The sequence below is a fragment of the Mastomys coucha genome, unplaced genomic scaffold, assembly GCF_008632895.1.
Source record: "Mastomys coucha isolate ucsf_1 unplaced genomic scaffold, UCSF_Mcou_1 pScaffold2, whole genome shotgun sequence".
Taxonomy (NCBI): domain Eukaryota; kingdom Metazoa; phylum Chordata; class Mammalia; order Rodentia; family Muridae; genus Mastomys; species Mastomys coucha.
Genome location: NW_022196902.1, coordinates 12,515,390 through 12,525,692, shown reverse-complemented (window position 1 = coordinate 12,525,692; position 10,303 = coordinate 12,515,390). Strand labels below are relative to the sequence as shown.

At 43.4% G+C, this 10,303-nt stretch overlaps 1 protein-coding gene across 6 annotated transcripts in view; it reads right to left on the bottom strand.

The window, feature by feature from the left end:
• The window catches only part of Map7 (microtubule associated protein 7), a 52,713-nt gene that overhangs the window by 23,402 nt on the left and 19,008 nt on the right, over positions 1-10,303 (bottom strand). For 4 of the 6 annotated variants that reach the window (XM_031380537.1, XM_031380538.1, XM_031380536.1 and 1 more), the window contains exons 6-7: positions 7,792-7,902; positions 1,349-1,462 (exon numbers count right to left, since the gene is read on the bottom strand). In XM_031380537.1, the coding sequence (XP_031236397.1) occupies positions 1,349-1,462; positions 7,792-7,902 (225 nt within the window). The remainder of the gene's footprint in view (positions 1-1,348; positions 1,463-7,791; positions 7,903-10,303) is intronic. The other 2 variants (XM_031380539.1, XM_031380540.1) reach the window with 1 other exon arrangement.

Below are 10,303 nucleotides of genomic sequence, written 5' to 3'. Positions count from 1 at the left end.
TGGACAGCAGCCTGGAGAGTCAACAAGCAGAGGACTGACAGGGTGGACAGCAGCCTGGAGAGTCAACATGCAGAGGACTGCTTTCATCACTTGCAAAGAAGTATGAAGTGCGAGGTATAAAACATAGTCTACTTTAATCCCAGCACTTGGGAGGCAGAGGCAGATGGATTTCTGAGTTCAAGGCCAGCCTGGTCTACAGAGTGAGTTCCAGGACAGCCAGGGCTACACAGAGAAACCCTGACTCTAAAAACCAAAAACCAACCAAACAAATAAAAAACAAAACAAAAAAATCCCCAAAAGCAAAAACCAAAACCAAAAACATAGTCTATCTTAAAATGCTGCACTTTTCCTTCAGAAAAAACCCAGATGAACTGCTGAGTGCTGAGAGAGGGCCAAGCGAGCATTTACTGCTGCCACGACCAGGACGCCCAGACCTGTGGCCTTGATTGCCTCCTGCTGGGCAGTGAGAAGCAGAGCTGCCACTTGTTAGCAAACTGGGCACCACACAAGAAAGTCCATACAACGATCAACACGATTACTTGTGCAGCAGACTAATGAGCACGAAGAACAGGCCTTTTAAAAGGGAACACTTCAAAGAGAACATGTAGTTTTCTAAGTACAGAGCAGAGGGTGAGGGGTGCTTCCACAGACACACCAACTGTGCCCAGAGAGAGCTGGGAAATCCAACTGTGACACCAATACAGAGATGTCACTCAGAGCCTATATGGATGGGTCTTACCAACTGGATACATGACGGTTACTTTCAGTTCACTCAGTTGGTTCATTCAGGCACATCTGCCATTGAGAAAGTTTCAATGTAACAACCGAGATTAAGTATGTTCTATGTTTCCAGTGAATGTAAGAAACACTGTGCATTTCAAGTGGTCTTCTCAGCTCTTAGGAGCTTAGAAGATTCCAGGTACTAGGTTACACACAGAAGCCTGGCACAGGAGGGGGAAGCTGGGTAAGAAACTTCGTGCTTAAGTCAGAGGAGTGCGATGATTTATCTCCAAGTCTGCATAGTGGTATTAAATTGTATCCACTACCCTTGGTCATCTGTTGGCATACAGGGGTAGAAAGAAAAGTAGGTTTAAGTGATACTTTTTTTTATCTGGTAATCTAACAGACAGAGGCCATCTGATCAGGTGAGGGACGTCATCTGCCTGCCTGGCACCTGGTGTCCAGAGAAGATGTTAGGGTGGATGTAAAGGGCAAACAAAGCCAACACTAACAGAGTGAAGCACGTACCAGGATGAATGGAGATGGGGTTAGATGAACGTGGGAAGAGCACACAGGCGTCAAGAAGGGGACTTTACCTCACCACAAAGTGCCGCCTGGATGGCTTTACCTGTGTCTCCAGACAAGGCGGCCGTGCTTTTGCTTCTGGCCAGGAACGAATGTGTGGGCGTCAGAAGTCTGCTAACAACGCTGCTCTCCCAGGGGCTGAGCTGCAGGCGGCGGGCTAAATGTCACCATATAAGCAAGATGTTAGGGACATTCTTTCCTGGGCAAAGAGGGTGCTGATCGTCATCATACCTAATACCCCCATAGTCTGGACAGACCTTTGAGACAGCCCAGGCTTTCTAGGGAGGACATGTGGCCATGAGTCAGGGCAAGCAGGATCTCCTTTGCTGGGCTGCACTTGTTAAGCAAACAACAGGTCTTGAAATGGAAATGCTATTTCAATTACAGATCTGCTATTCTCAGTGATTCCAGGGTGTATCTCTCTGATGGGCATCATTGACGGAGGGCTTCCTGTATAGCATCAATAATCAGCCTCATTAGGGCTGACAAGTAAAGACTAGATTAATATAAAGTACTGCAAGAATTATGCTACACCCATGGATCTCCACGAATGGTTTAGGATAACTAGAGGGAAGAGGTACAATTGAAAGCGGACTCATGCAAAGGTCTGTATGGGGCTCCTTTGACCTTCTCACTCAGCAAGCTAGGCTCTTTCAGGTCACTGTTTGGCACAGTATAAAACTTTCAGCTGAGGATCAAGGCTAAAGCTGAAGGAAGACAAGATTAAGCAGAAATGCCAAAGTTCAATGTAACTATAAACCTGAAGTTTATCAGTGATGTCTGAAGATCTGAAAACAAACTTCACACAATGACATATGGGTCCCAAACTACTGGGATTTGGCAAGGCTGCGATTAGAAAATGTATGCCAATTAGGAAATTGTTGTGTCATAGGTATCTGGTGAGGGTGCACTGAAACATAGAAGGTAAGTGAAGAGGCTTGCAATACACTACTGTAATACACAGATCACATGCCACCTGGAAACCATTCCCACGCCACTCATCAAAGCCTTTTCAAACTCATGGCAAAGTTTCGTCTGTCACCCAGGTGCTGAGATTACAGATTACAGGCTTGGACTACTGTCTTTGGCTTCCATGGCTAAACAGTTCCCAGCACTAAGACTTTCTAAGAGCACTAAGGCAGCAGTCGACAGCAGCGTAAGTAGGCGCTATGCACACGGGCAGGGCAGTATGGCTGCCTAAGGTAGCAACATAGCACAGCTTAATCAGAACATATGCCTCAACAGAACAGTTTGTTCAAACCAGCAAGGGAGAGAAAATAAAGCGAGGCTTCCTTCTGAGATAAGCTACGTGGTGACAGGGGCTCAGAACTGCAGAGATAAGATAGCATTGACAACCTGTGTGACAAAGACCTGGCTGTCCTGAATTCATTCTGTAGACTAGGCTGGCCTGGGACTCGGAGATCCATCTGCTTAGCTCTGCTTTCCGAATGTCTGCCCCACCACACCTGGCCTTCAATCTCCCCCTTCCTCCTTAAGGAAAGTTCAACTCCTCCAAGTCTTCAGGGCATCGGCTATGGAAGCTGCTTCACACGCAGACTGTTACAATCCCCAGATATTCCCACTTCTACCACGTTCATGACTGACATGCAAGAGAGGAGGATGGACAGACTGAGCATCTGTTTGTAGACAGCATCCTTTTCCTTCTTGTTTAATGTAGAGGTTCTTGACCTGGAGACATTTTGAAATGCTGCGAGAGGAGATAGCAGGGTGGAATTGGCTGGTATCAGTCCTATTTATGCACTGACATGAAATGCTGATCATGGCGAGCAGAGGCCACTCATATCAGCATAGGCAAACCTCAAAAAGACACAATTCTGGCCCACGACTAGCCATCACCATTGTGGTTGGCCCATGGCTAGCCATCACCATTGTGGCCTCAGGTTAACAGAGCTAAATGACCCAGGTTAAATCAATGCTGTGCAGATCACATTAGCAGATGCCACTTAGGAGCACAAAGTCAACAGCTGAACACAAAGGTTTCAGGGTCACGGGTGCCAGGCAGAACTTAGATGTTGCTAGATCCTGACTGTTGGTATTAGAAGAATACCTAAGTGCTACCTGAAACCACCCATAGCTGTGACCATTAACTCAAATTATAGCAAGAATGAAACTAACAATTTTAGGCTAAAAAGTGATTCTGGGCAGAATTCATCTGAGATCTATCACTATGTCCCTATGATATGGATTCAAGGTGAGAATGTATTGACTCATTTCTATTTATTTATTTTAGAGGCAAGGGTTCACTGCATAGGTCAGGGAGCCCTGGATCCTCCTACCTCAGTCTCCTCGGTGGTGGCATTAGGCATTCACCACCATGTCTGGGTTGTCTAGACTAACTTTAAGCTCAGAGTAGACAAATTCATGCTCCCTCTTTTAAAGTCCCATTGTTCCTTCTTGAGGAAAATCTGGTTATGTGGGTGGCTTTAAAGATGAGGATATGTGTTGGAGAGATGGCAAAGCAGTTAAGAGCACTGACTGCTCTTCCAGAGGTCCTGAGTTCAATTGCCAGCAACCATATGGTGGCTCATAACCATGTGTAATGTGATCCAATGCCCTCTTTTGGTGTGTCTGAAGACAGCTACAGTGTACTCACATAAATAAAATAAATCCTTTTTAAAAACTGGCTGGTTTTGTGTGTCAACTTGACCTAAGCTGGAGTTATCACAGAGAAAGGAGCTTCAGGTGAGGAAATGCCTCCATGAGATCCAACTGTAAGGCATTTTCTCAATTAGTGATCAAGGGGGGAGGGCCCCTTGTGGGTGGTACCATCCCTGGGCTGGTAGTCTTGGGCGCTATAAGAGAGCAGGCTGAGCAAGGCAGAGGAAGCAAGCCAGTAAGTAACATCCCTCCATGGCCTCTGCATCAGCTCTTGGTTCCTGACCTGTTAGTTCCAGTCCTGACTTCCTTTGGTGATGAACAGCAATGTGGAAGTGTAAGCTGAATAAAACCTTTCCTCCCCAACTTGCTTCTTGGTCATTATGTTTTGTCTAGGAATAGAAACCCTGACTAAGACACACCTTTATTCCAAATGGCAATAGCATCTGCTGCAGCACTTAATGGAACAATCAATGAGAAATTACACACTTCCGGGTAATTTTATTAGTCTATGCGATACAATTCAGGTGTAAAAATAACAATATTTTCCCCTCTGTGTACCTATTTTGTAGATGTGTGATACACACATATATGTGTGTATGTATATATGTATGTATATAAGTGTAGGTACATGTTTATGCATGTGTGCATGTGGAGGCCACATGTCAGTCTTTTCATCAACTGTGGTCCATCTTAATGATTTTTATTATTTTTTTACTTATGTAGGTCTGTGAATGAATGCTGTGTGCATGTGTGTTGAGGCTAGAAGTGGGTGTCAGAACCCCTGAAGCTGAAGCTCTAGGCAATATTAAGCCTTTTGACCTGAGTGCTGGAAGAGAACTCATCTGCTCGGGAAGAGAACAAATGCTCTGAACTGCTGAGCATCTCTCCCATCTCCCCTGAGTTTTTGAGATGTGGTCTTTTGTCTGAACTTGGAACTCCCTGATTAAGGTTCAGAGAACCCTAAAGATCTTGTCTCTGACTCCCCAGTGCTGGCCTTACAGGTGAGTGTGTCATGCCTGGCTTTCTTAACTTTTAATTTGTTTATTTTTAACTGTTTATTTTCTGAGACAGGGTCTCACTATATATATCGTTGGCTGTTCTGGAACTTACTCTGTAGACCAGGCTGGCTTTGAACTCACAGCTATCTACCTGCCTCTGTCTCCTAAGGGCTGGGATTAAAGGTGTACATCACTGTGCGTGTCTGTGCCTGGATCTCTTTACGTAGGCTCTGAGGGCTCTAACCCAGGTCCTCATGCCCGTGTGGTACTTACAGAGATATCTCCCAATCCTTAAATCACAAATGTTTTAAAGAGGGTGGGTCACAGAAGCAGTTGTGGAAGGCTCCCTTTTCAATGTCTGGGAAGCACACCCGGGGAGGTGTCTGTTTACTAAGTGACCTGACAATATTCCAGTACACTTGATAACCAGCAGAACCGTTCAGATGCATTCCAGCCCTGACGACTTTTAGAGCTTCAAATTATTATCAGCTTTGAGGTACTACTGCCACAGGCGGGAGAAAGCTCAAACAATTTAATAACATGGCATAGTTTTTTTTTTTTTTTTTTAATTTGTCGGGGCTGGTGAGATGGCCCAGTGGTTAAGAGCACTGACTGCTCTTCTGAAGGTCCTGAGTTCAAATCCCAGCAACCACATGGTGGCTCACAACCATCTGTAATGAGATCTGATGCCCTCTTCTGGTGTGTCTGAAGTCAGCTACAGTGTACTTACATATAACAATAAATAAATCTTAAAAAAAAAAAAAGGCCTAACTAGTGTTCAAAAAATAGCTGAGTTCTCTTACAGAAAGATTTTGCTTAACCCACAAATGAGCAAACAGAACCTCCTGTAGCACTAGAGCCTCTTCCAGGCTAAATTGATGTTAGACAGGGCTTTGGGTGCAGCCCCTCTGATGGGGCAGGGAAACAGACTGACTTCAGACGCTCTCAGTTTAGCTTAAGTCTGTGAAGACACAGGTTCAGTAGTTCTGTGTCTTGGTGCAAGGGGCAATTTCCTGGCTTCAGCTATCGACTAGTTAATGAGATTCTACTGGTCTTCTAATTCCTAACTCTACTTCTAATTCAGCTAATGAATGCATACCTCATTGTGACAGTGCACACTGTAACCTCAGTGCTGACAGGCAGAAGGACGGAAGCAAGTTCAAGGCCAGCTTGGTCTACATACTGAATTCCAGACCAGTCAGGGTTACATAGTGGTCTCAGAACAGAAGAAGAACAAAGACAGCACCCTGTGGAGGCCATGCAGGTAGGAAATGTAGGCACCACAGAGCCGCTGTGTGGAGAGCTTCTGGTTTATTACCCTGCAGGATATTACAGATTAGATTCTCAACCTCTGAGGGGTTGCCTAAATCACCCCAAGTAGAATAGATGATAGTCCCCAAACCACATTACCCTAAGAAAATCCAATAAGATACATCATACAAAGGGTTTAAATGTAATTTTATTTCTAACTGACAATGAATTCAGCACGTTCAATCCTCAGAGACTGGTCAGGGCATCAGGTGGCTTACAGCCCGTCTCTTTATCCTCATCTTTACCTGGGACGGTAGTAGGCAGAAAAGCAAAGCTTAACTTAAGAGCATTATAAGTCCTTAACTAAGGTTTGTCTCAGACCCAGGTTCTCAAAAGTATGACATTAAAGCTCTAAGTAAGTGAGCACTTTAAAAGGACAACTGTAGAACAACATGCACACAAAATGCATCTGGATCTTCTGTTCACTAAGGGAAGGAGCATGGCACACAAGTTTACCCTCCCCGAAGGTACTTCATCTAGTCTGCAATAAAGCATACTTAGGAAGGAAAATTTAATAAATTAACATGAAAAGCCTCTAAAACCTGATTACATTCTAATATCAATGCTTTAGGCAAACTTAGCTTAAAAAAGGAACAGTTAATGCTTTAGGCAAACTTAGCTTAAAAAAGGAACAGTTTGGGTAAGTAGACAAGAATAGAAACTGTCCAAACATTTACCATTTTATAGAATAATACCAACATTCACATAATATATTATAATGGTATCACAATATAAAATACAAGATATATAAACTGACACACACGAAACATGCATACATTACAGTCTTATTACAGATTAAGACATGGCACTTTCTAATCTTGTAAAAACACATTGAAGGTCACCATAACTTGTTATTTTTAAAAAGTGTGTGCTTTGCATTACATGACAATTCTTTGGTTTTATTTAAAATCATTGTAATTATTAAAACAAGTAGCTTTTCTGAAAAGCTTGATATAAGACAAAGCTTCCATTTTATGAATAACTAAATATTCAGGTACTGTAAATCCATAGGATGTATAAACTCAAAACTCCATAAAGACTTTAGTTGGAGGACACAGTGATGATAGTCTTAAAATGAGGCCGAGCCCTCAAGGCTGAAATGAATGGACATCAAGCAAGCAATCACACACATCAGCAATGCCATGAGAGATATCTGACCAAATGAGAAACAAGTTGGTAAAATGAAACTGCCATTACAAGTCACTTAAGGTTTTCTTTAGCAAGCTGGCACACAGAACTCCCAGCACATGGATGACTGAGAGACAAGATTGTCCAGAGCAAGGTTATGTGCATTCTGGTGGATAAGGGGTAACTTCGTCTGCTAACTGGCTGAGGGAAGCACCATTTGCTAAATGCACCAAGTTAGAAGGTGGCTATCTTCTAACACGAGAAACGCTCTCATCCCAAGGCCAGTGATGCTCAGCTGCTTATGCTTTTTTACTCTCTATTTAAGAAATGTAGGGAGAGCAACTTCAGATGCTATTTCCATCTGCACACAGCCAGGAAAGAAACCATTAGATAAGCAACAGAACACGTTTTGTTTTCCTTTTGACTGTACCTCTATCTGGAGAGTTTAGCAAAGTTGCAGATGAGGACGAGAGCCGCTTGCTAATGACAGGATCAACATGTTTCGAAAGATTCATGGTGGAAACTGACCGCCTGTCTGGATCTAAAACAAATGGAGAGAGTGCTAATTGATGGCTGGCATGCACGATTGCATTTCCTAGTTCATCAGTGGGACAAGAAGCAGGACTGGAGGCATAGTTTCTAGGTCTTCCACACAGCACAGTTCTCTAAGTGGACACAGTAGAGGAACTTAAAGGCTAGAAATAAAACATGATTTTCTTAAGAAATAATATAAACGTTTAGTTCACCAGGTCCAGCTCAAGAATGTTATTATGATATAAACAGATGAAGACAAACCCAGGAGCAGAGAAGGGCTACTGAGCCAATGCAGACCACTGTGAAGCAGAGAGAGGCCTGGGACTGTGGGTACCATACTGAGAACCTGCAGTGACGTGCACACCCAGAGTCTATGTGAGTGTGTGTGTGAAGTGCATGCCTGGGGGTGAAGTGTCCACCTGGGGTGTGTGTATGCATGGGAAGTACACACCTGGTTCTGCTGCAGACCCCCTTACTTGTACAGACATTTCATTTGCAGCACTGACATTCACTATAGGATGATTTGATTGATAAGTAAGGACATGTATGCTGGGGCCTGCCTAGACCCCGGCTACTAGGAAGCTAAGCCAGAACTATAAATCTGAGGCCAGCCTCGGGATCTTGGCAAGCCCACCACCTGGACTTCTTTTTTTCCTTTTTAATATAATAGGGTCTCAACATGACCTGGCCAGAGACTTACTACACCTCTAACCTCCAATTCAAGGAGTTGCAGGGGAACACCACTTAGTACAAGTCAGTCACACTGTCTGGTTCCTTATCTTTCCTGGGGATTGAACCCATTGTTAGAGAAGGGCTCTACAACTGAGCTGTCTCTGCAGTACTAGACTCTGTCTCAATGGAACATGAACAAACAGAAAGGGTTCAAGTGGTGGAGTCTGCCTCTTGTGCATGGCTCTGGGTTTGAGCCTTAGTACTAGGGGTGTAGGTGGCTCTGATCTCAAAAGGTGGACTTGTCCAGCAGAACTGACAGCAATATAAACCAGGATTCAACCAAAGCCAATGAGTATTACTGTTAAAATTATCCTGCAGCCAACTAACTTAAGGAAGCCTTTAGAGTTCAATGTCTTGCTCAGCAGTGTTCAGGATCCACCTCACTGCACATCTGATGATGGCTGAGGTTAGAGATGTGGGACATGGCTTCTGTTACTGGCTGATGAAAGTACAACCTAAAACTCTGCACAGTGCGGCCTTTGTACTGTCTCCACTCGTCTGAATAACCTTGCAGTAAGCACTTTGGATGAATTTTGCCCTGTAGCACAGCCATTTTGTCTATTATCTACAACCTGCTGGTATTAAGTCTCATTAATGAGAAGTGGATCTTCAACTGGGAATTACTTTTATAGCTGACATTTAATTATGTTTTAAAAAGAAAATAAATTACCAAGTGTTATTCTTGTGACTTTCATTTACATGTATCTGAAGGGGTTTGGGCAGTGAGAAAAAAATAGAAGTCCAGAGGGGAAATAGTGCCAGGAGCAGCCCAACGCTGAATAAACTCGGTAAAAGAAAAATATGGTTATAGAAACATTTACCATGACCATTTTTCTTCACGGAGCATCCATGAAAGCTATTCCTGATGAAATATCTTGATATTTGAATATGATATGATCATATCTTTATGATGGCAGATTTGGTGTGTACTCCATCACAGGTGGTAAAGGGTCACAGGGGGAAATGTGCTTCTATATTTGGCTCAATGTCACAGGGAAATAAGTTGTGGTTATACTTGCTAAACTTAAAAAACAAAAGAGGTGGGGGTATTGTAGAAAATAGTAATGAGGGGGCTGCAGAGATGGCTCAGCAGTTAGGAGCACTGGATACTTTCCCAGAGGTTCTGAGTTTTATTCCCAGGAACAACATGGTTGCTTACAAGCATCTATAATGTGATCGGATGCTCTTTTCTAGCATACAGCATACATGCAGATAAAGTGTTCATATACATAAAATAAATCAGAAACTTAAAAAATAATGAAAACACACAGCAAACATGCAAAGAAAAGTTCAAGTAGTACTGATGGCTGTGGGGAGTTAACCTGGACGCGATCTGCAGGTAATTCTTAGCTACAAGACACTTAAATGGGTTTTATTAAAAATTATGTAGAGAGAAAGCAAATGTGCCATGTGTGGTCATTTCAAGAACCTTCGAGTCACCTGACCTGAGTAACACTTAAACACTGTGCTCATCTTGGATCCCAGTCTATGCAATATACAGCAGCATGTGCGGTGACCAGACTGGTGGTAGTTCAGTGATCCAGGAACTGGTCCTGTGTCTGGGGGTGCTAGCTACAAAGCAGGCAGTCAGCAATTACAAGGATGTCTGTGCCAGATTTTCTAGTACTAAAGCTGTGATGTGGTGATCCACGTTTGCTAAACCAAAGAGAATGATG